The 20784-nt window shown below is 45.0% G+C and overlaps 1 protein-coding gene and 1 long non-coding RNA gene across 5 annotated transcripts in view; one reads left to right on the top strand and one right to left on the bottom strand.

The window, feature by feature from the left end:
• LOC138266405 (solute carrier family 2, facilitated glucose transporter member 9-like) overlaps positions 1 to 20784 on the bottom strand; it is a 473687-nt gene that overhangs the window by 197481 nt on the left and 255422 nt on the right. For all 4 annotated transcript variants that reach the window (XM_069215176.1, XM_069215174.1, XM_069215175.1 and 1 more), the window contains one exon: positions 14386 to 14515. In XM_069215176.1, coding sequence (XP_069071277.1) covers positions 14386 to 14515 — 130 coding nt within the window. The remainder of the gene's footprint in view (positions 1 to 14385; positions 14516 to 20784) is intronic.
• LOC138266408 (uncharacterized) overlaps positions 8675 to 20784 on the top strand; it is a 205250-nt gene continuing 193140 nt past the window's right edge. Inside the window, exon 1 of the long non-coding RNA XR_011199508.1 lies at positions 8675 to 8787. This is a non-coding gene — a long non-coding RNA (uncharacterized lncRNA). The remainder of the gene's footprint in view (positions 8788 to 20784) is intronic.

Raw genomic sequence — 20784 nt, 5'->3', positions numbered from 1 at the left:
GTGTGTGTGTCCCTGTTTTTTGCCTCCCCTGTGTCGTAGGTACAGTACTCACCGTGGTCTTCGCCGCCGGCGGTCGTGCTCCTGGTAGAGGAGCAGGAAGACTATTGCAGGGAGAATTTGGAGTTCCGGGTCCATGGCGTCCTCGTTCCTCGTGAGGTGTGTAGAGGTGAGTGTTTTCCCTTCGGGATTCCTGTTTCTGCCGTGTTTTTATCAGCGGTGAATCCGCCCCGGAAAAGGTGGCGGATTGGCCTGTCATAATAGTGTGGGCGGTACATTGTCTCCCGCCTGTCTGTTGGCGGTGACCGCCGCGCTGTTTGTTTGTACCGCCATGGCGGTCGGAGTGTTAAAGTGGCTGTCTTTGTTGGTGGTTTCCGCCACGTCGTAATTGCACATTTTTTACCGCCGGCCTGTTGGCGGTCTTACCGCCGCTTTAACACCAACCGCCAGGGTTGTAATGACCACCTAAGTGATTTGCCCAGAATCACAGGATGTGTTGAGTGGATGCCGAGACTCAACTTGGATTCCCCAGTTCCAAAATCAGCAGCTCTGATCATAACGCCACGTCCTCTCCCCATTCACAGCCTGTTAAGTATAACATGGTGTGGCATTGATGTCCAAAAGCAGAACCTTTCTTTGGGCTTCATGGCCCCTTTAAGCCCACGTCCCAGCACCAGAGGTTCTTACAAAGAATGCTTCAAGAGAGATTATGACTAGGTTCAGCTCTTCCTAGTAGGCAACCAGGCATCCTAAAATCCATCCCCACTGGCAGAACATGAATGGGAGTACAGATAGCACTGCAGTAAAACAGAGCAGAAGGAAGGCGAGTAAGGGATCCCAGTGACACAGGACAACACAATGCAGTGGGAGGGAAGAAATGTGACATTTGTACAACAAGCTGTACAATATATATGACATCACATCAGAGACTAGCATATTCACTCTACTCTGCATAAAAACACCAAACATACCAAAACTGGTTTACACTGAAATAATTACACATTGCTACCCTATTAAGGTGCCAATAGGAAAAGAAAAAAACTAGATAACATTAAACAAAATCACATCAAATTTGTTTACACTGGCCTGAAACACCATAAGGTAAAACACACAAGTCACAGCTCGCACCTGTAAGCATTCAAATCACATTTACGAAGGATGAGGCAAAGTTGTCAAGTTTTCCAGGTCTAGGACAGATTAGTTCATTCTGACCTGTGTTTAGCTGTTCATTCTTGAACTTGTAGTCCTCATTTGAAAATCGGATAAACAGGACTGTAAACCCCAGAATGCAAAGCAAAAGCGTGGGATCAGATGTCATGCAAAGCATACGACTTCTGCACAGCAAGATCGTGCTGCGCAGGAAATGAAAAGATAAAGTAGTCCAGAAGCCAGCTGAAAACACGGAGCCTTGTATGTTTGTAGTAGTCTACCAGTGCGCTCGATGAGATCTAAACACCGGAAAAGGCATGACGTATGCATGCCTTTCACAAATGGCATCAATCAATTTTTAAAAGGCAAACCCACAAACTAATGAAAGTGAGGGGCATGGCATGGGCATGGTTAGAAGCCCACGGAGAGATTACAGCATGATCCAGAGTGCTTGAGCGCTCGACCCTAAAAAGAGAAGCAATGTGTTTCCAAATGAGATCAGAAGTTTTCTAAGTGGTGCGTTATTGCAGCAGTAACTCCAGTGCCTCATTTTGATCCCTAAGAAAGACTACAAACAGGGCACAGAAATCAGATGTGCAGCGAATGTGAAATTTCCTAGCTATCGTGAAGGAAAGTTTCAATTCTATTAAGGACACGGAGGCGAGGATTATGCAGATCTTTCTTCACTTTTTATTAATGAGCAAGTTCAAAGTTAAACACAAAATGAACAAAAAAACTACAAGTTCCATGAAGCCGCCGCCATGGTAACCAGTATCTAATGAGGTTCCTCCATTCACGCCGGTATAAATATCCCCAAATGCGTCACACTTCCTCGACTTCACTGCGGAAAGAATCCTGGTAGAGTCAATTGGTTGTAGTTTCGGAACCTACAAAAAAGATGGTGTAATTAGGGACTAAACCGATAAGGTAATGTCGCATTCCAATGGCATTAATGAATGGAACGTACGAGTCTTAAAAACTTGAATCATAAATACAAGCATAATAGCCATCAACTCCGCTTAATGTAAACTAGACATATGAGCAAAGATAATACATAAGGGAATAAATGCAAATATATATACCACCTCAATACGAAGAGACAAGTGTTCGGGTGGGAACAGACTCGTGAGTAGTATGTGGGTGGGATAATCCTCGCCTCCATGTCCTTAATAGAATTGAAACTTTCCTTCACGATAGCTAGGAAATTTCGCATTCTATAGCAGGACCGGAGGCGAGGATTATGCAAGTTCAAAGCTTACCCACCACCAGTGAGGCTGCTTCATGAATTGGTTTAAAGTAAAACTTTTTAAAAGTAGATTCAGAAGACCAATCAGCCGCATGCATGATGTCCTCTAATCTACCCCCCACCTGTATGGCTTTTGAAGCCATGGCTCCCCGAGTAGAATGGGCGCCAAACACCTGAATATTAATACCTGCTTCGGACAGAATCCATCTGACCCTTCTGGCAATGGAAGGAGAAGAAACCGCCTTAAACGGCCTCTTTATGGAAATCAACAATTGATTTTCACCTGGAGGTCTATGATTCACGGTCACTTCCTCATAGACCTTGAGACATCTAACGACGCATAATTTTGGGGAATCAGGAAAAGCTGGATAGGATACTGACCTGGTATTATTCTTCGTTCTCCTTGAAATAGTAAACGTGACTCCTTCTGGAGTAAAGACTCGAGATGATACATCCAGTGCCCTGATATCTGACACCCGTTTACATGAAATGAGGCACAAAAGCATGGCTAATTTGGCTGACAACTCCTTTCTCGACAAATACTGATTATCCTGCCAAGAGGTTAAAAGATTAAGAACTATGTTTACATCCCAGAGTTCTGCATATCTGGGCTGTGGAGGTCTTGAGAGTCTAATACCTTTGAGGAGTTTACATATCCAGGGATGCTCGCCGATAGGGTGGTTGTTCAGAGGGGGGTGACCCGCGGAGATGGCCGAACGAAAAGAATTGATGGTACAATAAGCGAGACCGGATTCCGCTAATTCTGCAAGGAAAATGATGATGTCTGTAATACTGGCCCCCATGGGATCGCAGTGTTTGCCCACACACCAACGAGACCATCTATCCCATGCTGATCTATATCGCTTGCATGTCCCAGGGGCCCAGGCCTGTGCAATGAACTTTTTAGCTTCTTGTGAAAGTCAGCCGTCTTGCCAACGATGCCTGAAATCTTCCAAGCCAGGAGGGAAAGATGACCCTGAAGGACCAGGGGGTGATAAAACCCCGACGGGTACCGGAGGATCGAGGGAAAGACCGGGAGACGAAGAGGACACTCGCAAGAGAGTTCCAGCAGAGTCGGGAACCACGCCTGAGACCTCCACCAGGGGGTTATTAGAATCACTGTCGCCTCTTGACGGTGAACCTGTGCTGCGACCCGCGGGATAAGAAGGAACGGTGGTAAAGCATAACCTTGAAGCGTCCCCCAGTGCTGGAGAAACGCATCTACTGCCGCCGCTCCCGGATCCGGGCGCCAGCTGAAGTATAGGGGAAGATGAGCATTCCATCTGGATGCAAAAAGGTCCACTGAGCAGGGACCCCAACGAGCCATGATCGCCTGAAAAATCGAACGATGTAGTTGCCAACCGCTGGAATCCGTGAGAAAATGGGAATTCCAGTCCGCCCGAACATTCTGGGCTCCCGGAAGATATTCTGCTGTGACCGAGATTTGGTGTTGGAGGCAAAAATGCCAAAAATCCTTTGCTAGTTCCGCTAAGGCCCTCGATCGCGTCCCCCCTAAACGATTTATGTATTGTACCGCCAATACATTGTCCATCCGTAGTAGCACTACGCATGAAACCTTGTCTCTCGTCAGAGACTTGATCGCAAACGATCCCGCCAGGAGCTCCAGACAATTGATATGCATGGTGAGCTCCTGCGGGGTCCAGCGTCCCCCAAACGAGATTTCCCCGCATCGAGCCCCCCATCCCTGGCGACTGGCGTCTGACTCTATCAGCAGGTCTGGGGCGGCTCCGAAAATGGCCCTGCCATTCCATGCTTCCATGTGGTCCAGCCACCAATGTAATTCCGTCCTTGCCTCCTGAGAAAGGGAGATGAGTTCGGAATACGTCACCCCTCGGCGAAGGTGAAAGGCCTTCAGGCGCTGCAGGGCTCTATAGTGTAGGGGACCTGGAAAGATGGCCTGAATTGAGGAGGAAAGCAGGCCGACCACTCTGGCTAATTGACGTAGCGAAATCTTGTCGCGTCGAAGGACTTTCCTCAGTTCCTTCTTTATCTTGGATATCTTTGTCGTCGGAAGAATGAGGGAAGCCGATCGAGAATCTATGAAAAAACCGAGGAAGATCAGTGATTGGGTCGGAGTAAGTTCTGATTTTTGTTGGTTGATTACGAAACCCAGATCCTGAAAAAGAGCAATAGTTGTGTTCAGATTGGATAAAAATTGAGACCTTCCACCACTGGTTTGAGGAGTTTGGTAAAGCACCATGGTGCTGACGAGAGCCCGAAAGGGAGAGTGGTGAATTCGAAGACCTGATCGTTCCAGATGAATTGCAGGAATCTGCGATGAGGAGGAAAAATAGGGACGGTGAGGTATGCGTCCTTGAGATCTAGACGAACCATCCAGTCCCCTTGTAGGAGGCGGTCGCGGAGCATATGAATACCCTCCATTTTGAAATGCCTGTAAACAACCCAATCGTTGAATGCACGAAGATTGATAACAGGCCGAAAACCCTTGTCCTTCTTTTCTACTACGAAGATGTTGCTTACGAAACCTGTGGGGTGAAGGGATGCAAAGGATATGGCGCCCTTGTGAAGAAGAGCTTGAACTTCTAAGTCTATAAGCTTGGAGTCTGCTGCCGAAAACACTATTGGCGGTGGCAGTGTTCCCTGAATCGGGGAACCCCAGAATTCTATCTGGAACCCTGAAACTGTCTGTAGAACCCATGCATTGGATGTAATGCGCCTCCAATTGTTCTTGAAAAAACGCAATCTCCCTCCAAAATTTCGAGGGGAAAAAGGGATAAGCCTTACCAGAGGGACCTCCTCGGGCATTAGATGCTCCTCGTGCGTTCCTGGAGGTTCTGCCTTTCCCCCTTCCTCTGTTGGGGAAGAAAGTTCCCTGTCTGCCATCACGCCAACCGTTGTTTCGGAAGGAATCGGGGCCTTGCTGGTAAAGACGGCCGGAAGAGCGACCCCTGCCTCGTCCGGCCCCGCCAAAAACCTTATTGGGGAAAATCTTTTTGATGGATGATTGGGCTTTATCGAGAGCCGAAAAAGTAGCAACGAATTTACCCAACTCCTTTACAAAAGGGTCACCAAATAAGTTGCCTTGGGCAACAGCCCCTGCCTCCGAGTTAGAAAGCTCCCCTAATTTGAGGTCTATCTTTATTAATAAAGACCTGCGCCTTTCTGCCGAAATGGCACAGTTTGCGTTGCCCAGGAGACAGACTGCTCTCTGGGCCCAACCTGCGACAATGTCTGTCTGAAGGGGAGTGTTTGATTGCTTGGCGCGTTCCGCCAATTGAATTATCTGAGTGAGGGGTCCCAACACATCGAGAAGTTTATCCTGGCATGCCCTCCAGGATCGATCGATTCCCTTCTTGGGATCTTTGGTGTACTTGGCAAAAAAGGTACACATTTTAGGGTCTATATCAGGTGTAAAAGCGACCCTATCTGATAGAGACGGGCGTAGGCATTCCGCCCGTAAACGGGCACGCACCTCTTTGTCCAAAAGTTGTCTAATTTTACTGGCGACATATTCGGCCACCTTGTGGTCTGGACGCCACTCCGAGGAACGCGGATGGTAGATACCCTCCAGTTCAAACATATCGGAGTCAGAATCCCCCTGGTCAGAAGGATCCGGTAGGGTAGCACCAGGACGCCAAGGGCAACCTGAGTCATCATCCAAAGATGAGGAATCCTCGTCTGAACCTCCCATGATGCCTTTAGGTGACCCGAAGTCAGGGTTCCATAGGTGGTGACTCAAGTCACCCATTACTCCGGGCAACCGACCCTCCTGGGAGGGTAAACGCTTATGCACGCGCGCACTCTTGGAGTTTGATAAAAATTCGCTATCCTCCAGGTGCCCCGCGTCGCGCTTGCGCAGTTTCTTGGGAGCCGAAGGGGTAGAGGTAGCACCCTCCGCTCCCGTCCCGTTTAGCTACAGTTTCCCTAAGAGGGGCCAAGGCGTGTGAAATCGCTTGCGAGAACAAAGCGTCCACCCCCGGGGGAAGGTACTGTGAGAGGGACCCTCACCTGGGGACATGTTGGTAAAAGGCTCATGTTCCTGAGAGGAGTGTATGCTGAGGTTCAGACTAAACACAATAGTGCGACAGAGAATACACCCTATAAAAAATATATAAAGGGTAATTCCCTACCCCCTCTGTCAAGCAGTAGCTAATGGAAGCCAAGAAAAATTCTTCCCCTCAGGGGTAATGCCTATCAAATAGGTGTCACGGGGTAGGGAAAACGAAGAAAAAACACAATTTTGTGATAGAAAGCTGATAAATAAACTCAAAATATTATTGCCACCGAGCGCCGAGTGTTTTAAACACCCGAGCGTTCAAAACGCGCTTTGAAACACACCGCGCGCGCCCTCTGTCGGGCCCGACGTGTGTAAAGAAAACAATGAAAGCGCTCGAGCGGAACGCTTGTTCCGAGAACACTCCCGTAGCAACGCTCGTTGATACAACAGTACAATTCAACAGGACTAACGCGCGAAGCAAGTCAAACACTGTGAATTTAGAGAAAAAAACAACCGGAGGCAGAAAAGGCACTTATCTGACGGTTGGTAGCAGTGAAGAAAGAGGAAGTGTGACGCATTTGGGGATATTTATACCGGCGTGAATGGAGGAACCTCATTGGATACTGGTTACCATGGCGGCGGCTTCATGGAACTTGTAGGTTTTTTTTTCATTTTGTGTTTAACTGTGAACTTGCTAATTAATAAAAAGTGAAGAAAGATCTGCATAATCCTCGCCTCCGGTCCTGCTATAGAATTTGTGGCCCAGCGGTCAGCAGCAATTGTGCCTGTAGAGTACCTAGTCCCGGAAAAATTGATTGACTTGTTAGCACAAACGAAATCCAAGGAGGGATGGCAGTGTCCAATGTTTTGATGGTGTCACTGGAAAATAGAACTGTTCATCACAAAAGAAAATGGAGCAAATGCAACCTTATTATCGATAATTTGGTTCCTGTGCTGGGGCACGTTAATGTAACCAGGACCCTGGTGTTTGGACGCAGCAGTAGTTATGAACGTGCTAGGAGAATAGATCTGCAAATCCCTGAAAAGGGAATTCATGTTGTTGATAATGGCTTGCGTAATTTTACTTTTTATTGCCGTTTTATAAAGCACGAACTCAACCCGAAGATATTGAAGTGCTTTACAGGAGCACCAGTTACATCACACAAGGACACATTAATTTTTTGTTAGGCACAGGGAGATTAAGTGATTTGCCCGGAATCACTGGGTGTTGAGCAGATGCCGAGACTCGAACCTGGTATCCCAGTTCCAAAGCCAGCATCTCTGTTACACCACATCCTCTTCCTCTGCAATAGGGCCAGGGACCCCATGAGCTCACTCTCTAGCAAGGAATAAGGAAATGTATGCAGCAGGAGCTGCAGTCTTAGTGTTTTACTGACAGGACCGCTATCTGTCTCTGCATACACACTGATCTCCGCAGCAGGGTCGTGGACCTCCTGGTACTGGGATCTCTCCTGGTACTGAATGAGGCATGGGATGCTGTACGTTGTGAACAGCAAGTGCTGCAGTGTTATTGTTGAGCTGACAGGCTCCAGGCAGGGACGCACTCAGTCACTGCACTGCATACACGCAGATCTCTGAAGCAGGCACATGGACCACCTGAGCTCTCTCACTAGTAATGAATGAGATAAGGGATGCTGCAAAGCCGAGCGCAGCAGTCGCTCCAGTGTTATTGTTTTGCTGACAGGGTCCAGGGAGGAGCTGCCCTCCATCACTTGACTGCATACACACAGATCTCTTCAGTAGGAGCACTGCCCCCCTGAGCTCTCTCAACAGCAGTGGCGGTTTCCCAACATGGGCACTGGGGCTCTGCCCCCTTTTTTCTGTTCTGCAAAACAGATTTTTCTTTACTGAAAAAAAAATGTTTAAATCTACTTTATCAGTTCTGAAACAAAAGGTGTGCTTTAGGGCAGTGCTTGAAATAACTCACTGTCAGTCGAACACTGATCTAGCAGGCCTCTCCTGCACCTTCACAGCTGTCTCAGTGAGGCTTGCATCGAATACTATTTGCCGGGCTGATAAGTTCACAGCCCTGTAGGCTGTGAGGTCATCATCTCGGCAAAATCATTGCCTCCTGCGCTAAGCTCCACCCCCTGATGACATGAGTGGAAAGTTTGTCCCTGGGCGTTTTTGACTGAAGCCCTGCAGCTCTAGGGGCATCGTGTCCATCAGGCACTGAAGCAAAGCCACCCCGCCCTTTTCCTGTTTGTCACAGGGTGCCTGGATCATCAACCCTTACTAACCCCTCCCCACCCTGTGACCAGTTGTGAGGGGGTGGGGTTAGAGGCTGAAGGCGGCAAGCTGAGCCCAGGAATCTGCGCAGTTTGCGAGTTTTGAAGACAAACTGTTGAGGTTCCTGTGTCACTGCACGACGCTGAGAGGAGGTGCACTGAAAAAGGTCAGAGAGGTTTGTCTAATGATCCTTTTCATAGCCGAGCAAGCCCAGAGATGGAAAGATAAAAGGGCAATACAGATTTATTTTGCACATCAAGCGAGCCCCAAAGCAGGAGGACTTCATCTTTTTATTTATTGCCTGGCACTGGTTATTTTCACCAGAAAAGTGTGAATATGTGGCTAGTTATCCCCACGATCTCTCTGAATACAAAGCAGCTAGTCCAGCACGGCTCAGAATTTCCAGACAGGCTCATGCGACGCCTCGTCAGGGGTAGTAAGCGCTATACAAATACAATTTATTATCTTGCTGTGTCAGTAGACAGGATGCTCTGGCACAATTAGATCAGCAGCGTCTGGCATGTACTTTCAGTTTGGAGCGCCAATATATGCGCATTCCATTACGTGCTGAGTATTTTCTCCCCTCCCATGGTTGTGTATGCTGGCATTTATTTCCTGTTTCCACCATTCCGCCAGTGAAATAGATTTCAATAATTAGAAAAAAACACCATCCCACAAGAGAAGGGTTATAATTGTCTGAGTGCCTCCAGAATGACCTGAAACCTTTTGACTGCTGTATCTTTATGCTTGTCTCAAAGTCAATATATGTGGGCCCGTCAATCTTTTCTATTGCATTTTAAAAGATTAATGGCACTGCCCTGATGAAATGTTCAATGGCTGTGTGTGTGTTTTCGAATTACATGATTTGTAATTCTTTCACCACATCCCGTTAAAGAGCCAATTAGATGAACTGGGCTAAACAAGTCACATATGCCTGCAAAATGTTGTTTCCTTTGGGAATAATTTTTAAAGGGCTAGCTATATTACACTTTTTTGTCCTGTTGATCTGTCTGACCCATGGAAGATGTCATAAAAGTACCCAGCACCAAGCACGTGCAGGGAGGCCTGTACAGGACTATTCTGGTACCACTGGTGCTGACTAAAATCAACAATTTAAATAACAAAAAAAAATAGAAGAGGTCAAAGATGCTTGGTGCTGGGTACTTTTATGATTTGCGCAAACTTTACAGCCTGCATGCATCTTTAGCCTATGCTTACTCATGCTTAATAACTAATGGAAAATAATATGGCTTCATTTTACGCCCCACCATTTTCAAACCTTAGCAGCCGCCACTGCCCAACAGTAATGAATGAGGGACACCTCAAAGCTGTGTGTAGCAGGTACTGCACTGTTAGTGTTTTGTTGACAGGGTCCAGGAAGAGGCCGCCCTCTGTCACTGCACTACATACACAGATCTCTGCAGCAGGTGCACTGACCTCCTGAGCTCTCTCACTAGCAATGAATGAGGTAACAGATGAAACGGTGTTGCAGTGTTAGTGTTGTGCTGACAGGGTCCAGAGAGGAGCCGCCCTCTGTCACTGCACTGCATACACACAGATCTCTGCAGCAGGTGCACTGACCTCCTGAGCTCTCTCACTAGTAATGAATGAGGTAAGAGATAACGTAAAACCATGTACAGCAGGTGCTGCAGTGTTAGTGTTTTGTTGACAGGGTCCAGGAGGAAGCCACCCTCCATCACTGCGCTGCATACATAGATGTCTACAGCAGGCGCACTGACATCCTGAGCTCTCTCACTAGTAATGAATGAGGTAAGAGATGCTGTAAAACTGTGCACTGCAGGTGCTGCAGTGTTAGTGTTTTGTTGACAGGGTCCAGGAAGAAGCCACCCTCTGTCACTGCACTGCATTCACACAGATCTCTGCAGCCGGTGCACTGACCTCCCGAGCTCTCTCCCTAGTAATGACTGAGGTAACGGATGAAACGCTGCTGCAGTGTTAGCGTTTTGCTGATAGGGTCCAGTGAGGAGCTGTCACTGTACAACCTGTATGTTATTGTGTTTTGGCAAGTGCTATTTAGGATTCTCAGCCACAGAGCCTGGTATTCAGCGTGTGAGAGGGAAACTGCTTCAAAGAGATATTAGCTATGATAATAATACACGCAGCCACAGGGTACTGTTGTGGTTATTACCCCTGCGCGAGATTCCCCACTTCAGAGGGTAATTGTGCTCCTGTTCCTCCCTCTTTTGGGTCATTGGTGTGAGATGCCAGACAATATAGAGACCACTGCTAAAAGAATGCGGGACACCCCGGGAAGCAGCTGGCTGTTAACCGCTTTAGTGTGGGCGTCGGCCAGTGGGCAACGACCACACTACCTCCCTGGTGCGGGTCACGACCAGTGGCCAACACCAGGGAGGGGGTTAAAAAATCCTCAGGTGCAAATATCCCGGGAGACACGGGCCGCTAACATCACTGTTTTCTCTACCGGAGCAGGAAGCTGCCTTGCAGCTGCTTCCTGCTCCAGTGGGGAAAACAGCTGCAAACAGCCTTCCCATATGGTTTTCCCGGCCCTCGATCACAGCACAGCTGTGATCGAGGGCCAGGAAACCCCCACTAGTCATCAGGGATTTCACTTGGGGTGGTCGGCCCCCTCGGCAAATGAGATGCCCCCCCGCCCGAGGGGCACCTGTTTTTTAAAAGGTAGGCTTACCCCGGGGGGTCATGAATGTGCCCCCCCAGGGGTGTTAAAAAATATATATATATATATATATTTAAAAAAATGAAATATACACGGGGTCGCCTGTCAGCAGGGCGACTCCCTGTGGAAGCAAAAAAATTTTTTAAGAGCCTTATAGTTTCCCTGGGGGGCACCAAGCTGTTAAAAAAAAACAAAAAACATATATATATATGATCACCCAATCAGGGTAACCACGCTGTTTTGGAACACATGCGAGCCATTACTTCTAAGGATGAACATTATCCTGTGGCAAGGCACTTTGAGGATAAGCATAATTCTGATTGTGCTCTGTTATCTTTCTTTGGCATTGAACATGTACCTGCATCTCACAGAGGAGGTAACAGAGAATTGACACTAAGGAAGAAAGAGTCAAAATATATCTTAGATCTAGAGACTAAGATACCGAAAGGGTTGAATACGGGGGAAGAATTGAACACCCATTTATAAGATGATTAATGAGAGAATGATATTTAGTGGTAATAGGTGGTCCACTTGTTTTTAGGAATTGACCATGAAATAGATTTTGGGATGTTGCTAATCATTCAAATGTTTTCTGATTTTTTTAATTAAGGCGATGAATTTAAAATATTTGTGTTTATATATTTGAAAGACATTGTGGGTTGTTTATGTATTTTGTATATATTTATTTGTCTTATTTGTATATATTTTTTCAGATGTGGTGGGCTGGATGAAGAACTACTGAGCCCTGTTTGACATCGGTCTATTTTGCACGTTAATATTGGGTGATGACATTCCTTGTACAGATTTAAAGAGATCCTCTATTTATAGTTTATGGTTTGTCTGTCCTAGTAGTGTTAACTTTCATAATTAATTTGTATACACTAATTAATGATAGGATTATCATTGATACCGGACAGTTCTTAGTTGAAAATTGTGGTTGTGAGTGAGTAATTTATATTGATTGATTATTTCTCATTTGGGCCAAAAGTGATGATATTTTATCAGATATATTATGGTCCAATGTAACAAATATTTTGCAATATGATTCTCCTCTCTTTTGTTTTGATAGTATTAAATATCTAATATGTGTATATAAATAGCCATATTATAATTGCAGGTGGTACATAAAAAATACTTTAGGTCAGATAACCCTTTACTCTTTATATTTACTATGACAAGGATTGTCTGCTTTGAATTTGGTGATTTTTGTCTTATTTTTATGTTAATGGAATGTTAGTATTTAGTTGATGTCTATTGGTGGTAATTATCACGTGACCAAGGCTGCTGTGTCAGTCGAAACGCGTTGTGTTTGTGATTAAAGGAATTCTGCTTTTCCTGGAGACCTGAGTGTGCGAGAAGTATTTCCTCTCCTTTATTTTTATATATATATATATATATATATATATATATATATATATATATATACACAGAGAGCGATCACTTTTGTCAACGTGTGTGGTTTCCCTGGGGGCTGTGACCCCATACACATGCTAGTATGGGCACCCCGAAATTCAGAGATGTGCAGATAACCACTGCTTCTCCACGCCTTATCTTGTGCCCATTTTGCAAATACAAAGGTTTTCTTGATACCTATTTTTCACTCTTTATATTTCAGCAAATGAATTGCGGTATACCCGGTATAGAATAAAAACCCATTGCAAGGTGCAGCTCATTTATTGGCTCTGGGTACCTAGGGTGCTTGATGAACCTGAAGTTTTGTTTTGGAAAACACAACGCTATATATATCTTATATTTCCAACTGATACAATAATTACTGTAAAATGTAATGCTAACTATGTAGGATAAACTGATAATCAGAAGCACCTTTTTAATAACTAGACTGCAATTGTTTATGGGGATGATGAGACCGAGAATATCCCTATCAACATATGTAATGCAAACAAAGAGCATCTGTTTTTTATTACTCATTTTCTTTCTCGTGATGCCATAACATTTAAACTCCTGTTCCTATTTCTGTATTGATCAAGTGCCTAGAAGTCAAGTTACCAATACTTGACCATTCTGTGTTTTCCTTACATGAGACCTACCGCTCTTGCAGCGAGATGCTGACTGGCAGAGCAGATATTTCAACTTTTGAAATAAAACTCTTCCTAAAAATCATTCTTAGCTGATACACTTGCAACACGCAGTCTGCCTCCACGCCCACTGTTACCTTTTATTTAACTTGATTATTATTTGTATTTGGACTAGGGGTGAGCAAAAACTTCCGCTTCACTGATGGAGTTTGCAGAGTTTTGCCAACTCATGCTCTGCTTGGTATGCAGAGATCCCACAAAACTCCATCAACTGCAGCGTGGTGGAGGAATTTCTCACACGCCGCTCGCCAAGGTTAAGTTGGCAAGCGCAAGCGAGAATCTGCGTCCTCTCGCACAATTTTGGGCTGAGAAAGCTGCCGCCCGAGAAGGAAATCTACTCGAGCAGCAGGAAAAAAAGAGCATCTTCTGGCACAGTGGCGCCCTTCCTGATGATTTTACAGCGCGGAAGAAGCTGGCAGCACAACAAATCAGCACGAGCAGTGCGACATTGCTGAATTCTACCAGTCACAGAACTCCACAGAACCGTATGTAACTGTGAAATTCCAAGGCATGAAACTCCGCGAGCTCCGCCCACTTCTAATTTGGACCATTCCCAGACTCATCCAAAGGTCAGGTCCCAATGTCAGGTCAGGAATGCATCATCAGTGATTGCAGAGAGAGTGAAAACCAATCTGATTAAAAAGAGTACACCTCCCTTAGGGCTGGTCTTCAGGCCTCGGTCACAAGAGAAAAAATAAACAATCAGGAGCTCGAAATCTAAATAATTTGGAAGCACTGACGGCAGGTAGGTTTTCTACACGTATATCAATTGTGAACAGTGGGCAGCGTAATACTGAATGCAACTTCTGTGAGTTTAGAAGATGAGTTGCAGAGTTGGAGCATTATGTGGCTCAGAAATCCATTGCCTCCACTCACCCACAAGAAGATAAAAGGCCAACAAGAATGGCTACTGTTTTGAGAGTTGCAGTATTAGCCAAACAACATGGTGGTTTAGAACCAGAATGAGTAATTACACGATAAACAGATCAACAGCAAAATGAGATTATCTAACCTGAGCCCAAGCAATTGTCCTGAGAATGCCCCAAAGGTGAGGAACAGTGCAAGTGTGGTGCTGGTGAATCCACGAAGTTTCTTTGGCGCAATTTCTCCCACATATTGCGAATGCAGAGTGAAAGCAAAACCTTAAAAATAAATCAAGAAATTAGATTTTCTTGTGCACACCACTTATTCTGTTTTGTTGTGGCACATTCACATAGAGCGTTTGTGTTGTGGTTGAAACTAAGTTCTTTTTTGTGGGGTAACTTTAATTACAAATAAGAGGCAGGTTGATTAAGGACAGTGGGAGGTGTGTGATGTATGAGCTATAAAACAGCTAGATGAATTGACCACCACTTTACAAACTGTCTCAGTCTGCATTGCCCCTATCAATGTGCAAAACATGGTAAATCGCCACTTGCAGGTCTGAGAATCAAAATCATTTAATCACTTTAAAAAAGCCGCTACAAAAATCGCTTTAAAGCAGCAGTAATTAAGACAGATTATATTAAATATGGTTCTTATTTACAAAATAAACTGAAATAGCAATATTCAACTTATAATATACCCTAGTAAGTGTGCCACTGCTAAATATTTTCCCACCACCAAGTACCACGTTGGTGTTCATTTATAGCATGGAATCCAGAGTTATCACAAATAATATTTCACAGGAAACCATGAAATATGGAAAATATTTCATGGCTCAACGTAAAATACGGATTTCATCATCATAATGACAGCCCCCAAACCAGTCTGCAGAACTTTACTATTGTCAGAGCTACTAGGAAAATGCAGCACAGAGGACCAAATTATGTGGCAAGGATATCCAAATTTTATGTTAAAAATACACAAATCATGTGGCATATTCTCTGGCAGTAATATTTGTGTCCATTTGAGCTAGAAATAGCATCGTTGTGAAATCAATAAACTATTATGTGAAAAGTATGTGCCAAATTATGTAAATCCACAATTATTCGATAAGCACCGCTAACCACAGAATTGCATAAACCCTCATGCCCTCGCCAGTGTCCATTGTTTCATCAACGATTTATTCATAAAGGTAACCACAACCTAAGCATACTAATTCCAGTCAGTCCCCTATGGTTTGACACACCTTAAGAAAGCACCTTTTTTCAACCTAACTATCCCCAAATAAACATGTAATATGAAAAAGAACATAAAATGGATAACATTTAATATGGTGCAATATTGCTATCTCGGGATCCAGGTGAACAACTACAAACCACTCAATTTGATGTCACCAGAACACTATGATAGCCATGGTAATTGGTCACCTATTATGTGTCCTATATATGTTAATATGTGTGTACATAACATGTGCGGATTCTCTTGGGTTCCTTTGCAGCACCTGTGTCAATTAAATATTTGATCAGAGGTTTTCTGGAATACTTTGTACAGGCTGTTCCATTTGTCCTCCAAAGCATGGGTATGAATGGGTTTCAGAACCAGCACCTCTTGGCCCTCCCGCACCACTTTCCGCTATATCACTCCTTCATCAGCTCTTGAGTGACTTGAACTTTCCTTTTTGCTCCCTTTCATGAGCTGTTGTATTCAGCTTTCTGGAGCACAAAACAACCTTCCCTAGGGGCCTCATTACGACTTTGGTGGTCTTCAGAGAAGACCGCCGAAGCCGCTGCAGCCAACATGGTGGATGCCCTATTAGGAGTTTTCCGCTGGGCCAGCGGGCGAAAACAGCATTCCCGCCCGTGTTTTGCAATCCTTATCTTATGACCGAGCTGACAAAACTTGTCTGGAATGCACTTCTTAGTTTAAAGAAGACATTTATTATTATTATTACTTCACCACGAAGTTCCTGAAAGACGAGATTAGTAGGTTGGAAGCACACGTTTAAAAGTAGTCACAGCAATGAAAGCAAAATATATCAAAGTACTTCTCAATTGCAATGTACACAGCAAATACATCTGATTATATTATAGCATAACTTCAAAGCAAAGAATAAAAGTCAAAATTTCATCACCGTAGGGCCTATTACTGCTCGTCATCCTTCTCATGCCTGCAAGTTGATGACTCCTGTTCAACTACGAGAAGGAGATTTTCCACCCAAACGGGAGGCCAGACAGCTGACGTCCGCTCCTGACTGAAGTCCTGGAGAATCTACCCTTGCTGCTGCCCAGGGCCACCATAAAAAAAGCCTGGGCCCTTCCTCTCAGACCTGGGAAATAAAACAAGCCATTGGAGATTGGCCAGATCTCCTAAGCCTCTCCTCTTCCCAGGGCTGAGCAGAAAGGAAAACACCAAATATACGCTCTCTTATCACGTTAGGGTTCGTGTAAATTCAATTTGAAAAACACAGCTTGGTCTACCATGTGGAAAAACACAGCTGATCTGCAATGTCTCAACTGCAATGTCTAACTCCCTAGTAAAAGCCAATAGGCAGCTAACCTAAATACCAAATGTAATGTCTAATGCCATGTTAAAGCCAATAGGCAGCTAAACTGCTGTCATGTTAAAGTCAATAGGCAGCTAAACTGAATACAGAATGTAATGTCTAATGCCATGTAAAAGCCAATAGGCAGCTAACCTAATTACCAAATGTAATGTCTAATGACATGTTAAAGCCAATAGGCAGCTAAACTGATTACAGAATGTAATGTGCTCCTGATGAACATTGAACAACTAATATGCTCAGTGGTGAAACACAAAGTCATTGTTCAAATACAATTAATGGCATAACAGCCCGCTAGCCCAATGGAAAACTCACCACAACATTGATGCCGGGTCGTAATCGAATCAGCAGCAATGTTGTGGTGCGTCGGGTACCATAGCACCCGTCGCACATTTCACTGTCCGTAATTTGGGCAGTGAAATGCACAATGGTGCTGTCCATGGGGGCCCCTGCACTGCCCATGCCAAGTGCATGGGCAGTGCAGGGGCCCCCGATGCCCAGTTTCTGCCAGCCTTTGCATGGCAGTGAGACCACCATGCAAAGGCTGACAGAAAGGGGACTCATAATTCCCAGGGCAGTACTGCTTGCAGTGCTGCCCTGGGGGATTACAACCGCCGAGACCGTTAGGCTGTCGACAGGCAGCAACCTGGCGGTGCCGGCAGTCGGACCGTGGCCCATCTGCCAACGTCATGATAGGGCAGTCGAACCGCCCTGTTTGCAGCGGTCTGACCTCCATCACGAGTGTGGCTGTCTTGAGACTGGCACACTCGTAATGAGGGCCTATGTCTTTAATAGGGTGCTCAGGACTTTCAACTCAAAACATTTCAGACCAAAGTGAGAGGGCCACACATAGGATGTCAAAACAGAAGTCCCACCATGCTCATGAAGGGCTAATAAAACCATTTCCCTACCATTTGGTCCAGGAGTGGTACGCAGTTGAGAAGTGGTAAGTTACTCCTACTTGCTCTCATATCTCTTTCAAGTTAGAAGAGTTGAAGTTAGTCTTCTGTCGGAAATCATATCTGGGGAAATCCGACCTTCAAGAAGATCACAAGGCATACCTTTGCTAAAACCTTGGTGATTGTGCTTCCTGAGATACCCCCTCCTGGTTACAACAAAAACAATGGTCCTTGTGAAAAATAATTGGCGCCTCTACAGTTAATGGCAATTGCAACGAAGGATCAATCAACAGATGCATTCTATAGGACAAGGATGAGAGATTACAGTGAGAGCGAAATCTGCAATGACAATTATGAACACCTCACTTAAAAATTAGACAGGGCCTGATTTACCGATTGCCGTAGGTGGACAGACTGTTAAAAAAACATACTTTTCCATCCACCACCATAGAGGTCAGTACCCCTATGCTGACATTGGTAATTTGATGGATGAAATTCTATCATCTGTCCACTGCCTCCGCCACATTCTATTTACTCAATGGACAGTGGTATACCCTAATAAAAATGGCAGGCAGACCAACGGAAAGTCAATATTCTCTCCTCTGTGTTTAGAGTATTTTTTCTGTCGACAGAAACATGGCACTCTCTTCTCCATACCTGTGCTGAAGGAATAAAAGATAAATAGGCAAACTGATACTGCAATCCTTGGGACTCTATGTGGTGGAAGAACAACAGTACAATGCGCAACAAAATAGAAGGTAAGTACAACTTTTAAATCACTACGTTAATTATGAGTGACACTAAACATACGTTCAGCTATTACAAAGCATTTCTATCAACATCCCACATCTCCATGTCTGCCCACATGCCTCACTCATGTAATACAATGTTAGTACTCTCACCCACAAACTGTAAAGTACTGCTCATTTATTTACAATGTATATGTAAGAAGCTGGCTCTGTATATACTATATCAAAGTGAGATATAGTGTGCAAAGAGTCCAGGGGTTCAGAGTCTAAAGTAGATAATACTAATGTTCTCTTTTGTGGTAGTGTGGTCGAACAGTTAGGCTTATCAGAGGGTAGTGCAAAGCATTTGTTGTACACACACAAACAATAGAAGAAACACACACTCAATAAATTAACTCCAGACCAATGGTTTTTATATAGCAAAAATATATTTTCTTATTTATTTTTTAGAACCACAAAATTCAAGTTCCAGGTAATTACTTCAATAGATTTGTATTTCACTCATGTATCAACAGTACTTTGTTTGAAATCAATAAGTTATACAGTTTTTGAAATATTGGCAATAATCTGTTTTAAAACTTGACACTGTGCAATTTTCCAAAACAGTTCCGGGGGGGGGGGATAGATTGTTTTACATGTAAGTACAACACTTACAGTTCCATTCTCCCGGGGTTAGGAAGTCTACAGGTCGGGGTTCAAATTAACCCCAAACACCCAACAACAGCAACATGGGGCCATCCGGGTGTAGAGGTCAAAGTGTAGGCAAAATTAACGTGGGCTCCTATGGAGACTAGGGGCACTCAGTTTCAGAACTGCAGGCAGGTAAGTACCCGCAATTTCAGAGGGCAGACCTGGGGGTTTTAGAGGAGCACTGGGGGGGGCACAAGTAGGCACCATACATACACCCTCAGCTGCACTTGCGTGGCCGAATGCAGGGTGCAAACAAGATGTTGGGTCTCCAATGATTCTTTATGAGGGAACCCCAGGGGTCACTCAGAGGCTGAAGGTGAGGTCCAGAGGGTCGTCTTGGGCAAACCACAGGCTGGACAGGGTGGAGGGCCGCCTGCTGAACATTGCTGCACCGGAGGTCAGATTCTCTAAGGCATGGGGACTGCAGGTGCAGTGTGTCTTTAGGCTTCGGATTTCTTCATCCGGAGATTCCACAGTCAGGAGGGTGTAGTGATATTTGTTTTTTGGCCACTGACTCCATGTCGCGCCACTTTGCGCTTGGCTTAGCTGTCTACCATCACATTAGCGGTCACAAGTTACAGACTCCTTTTTGTATTCAGCTTAGCCTTAGCTTCACCGCCACGTTAAAGGTGCAAGTATTTTTCCGTACAAAACATGTTATGCATCGTGTTTTTTCGTTCATGTTTTTATTCTACGTGTTCTTTCTCACCAATGGCCAGGACATAACATGGAGGAGCCAGTCAGTCAGCAAGATAAGGATGTACTAGAATGATGTTTATGGTACAGCAGGGAACAGTTTAGTTTTTGGGGGACACCTTTTGAAACTGGCCGGTTCCAACGTGTTTCTTTCAAAACTGACCTGAAGTAGCCAGCATTTTTTTTAACACTTTTCACAGAGCGTAAGGTTTTTCTAGATATCTCCTTCCTGGCTTGCTTAAGGTATATAAGAGGCCCAGGTTGACACTGGGTAGATTCAGAGACCTCAATCAGGATTGAGAAGTCAAATGCCTGATATTTCCCTTGAGCGTAGATCTTTCTTTCTCATTGCAGTCGAACTGGTGTCAACGACTTGCTGGTAGGAAAAAGATGAAGGTGCAACTGTGTCCCATGGTGATGAATGTTTACTAATTATTTGCTTTGCATTATGTATGAATATATAGTTGTTTGTATCTTTGCATGTATATATTTGCTGTTTATAGATTGACGATTCTTTGTACATGTTCTCACTTTATTGTTGCACATTTTAAAGGTGCACTTTCGGTTGTACGGACCTTCCTTCACGAGCCTTGCAAAGTGATTTAATAAATGTCTTCTTTAGATTAAGACGTGCGTTCCAGAGATTCTTTTTGACTCTTTTCAGTGTGTGTATTTTGGCTCGGTCAGCAGTAAAGCAAAATAGGGTGTCCTTGGGATTCCCTCTGCAGGCGTCGTCGTGGAGAGCTCAACCCAGTGTGGGCACTTGCTCGGAATTGCCTGGGGGGTCCTTTCTAGCTGGCTGGGGCACCTGAACACGGGCCATGGGTGTCGGGTGCAGAGTGGTTAGGACTTCCTGTCCAGCCTGTGCTTTGCCCGAGACAATCCCCTGGACCTCGCCTGCAGCCTCTGAATGACCCCCGGGGCCCCCTCCTAGAGAATCATTAGTGACCCTA

Source organism: Pleurodeles waltl, chromosome 11, assembly GCF_031143425.1.
Source record: "Pleurodeles waltl isolate 20211129_DDA chromosome 11, aPleWal1.hap1.20221129, whole genome shotgun sequence".
NCBI classification, from domain to species: domain Eukaryota; kingdom Metazoa; phylum Chordata; class Amphibia; order Caudata; family Salamandridae; genus Pleurodeles; species Pleurodeles waltl.
The sequence above is the reverse complement of the archived record's forward strand: the minus strand, read 5'-3'. Positions and strand labels throughout refer to the sequence as shown.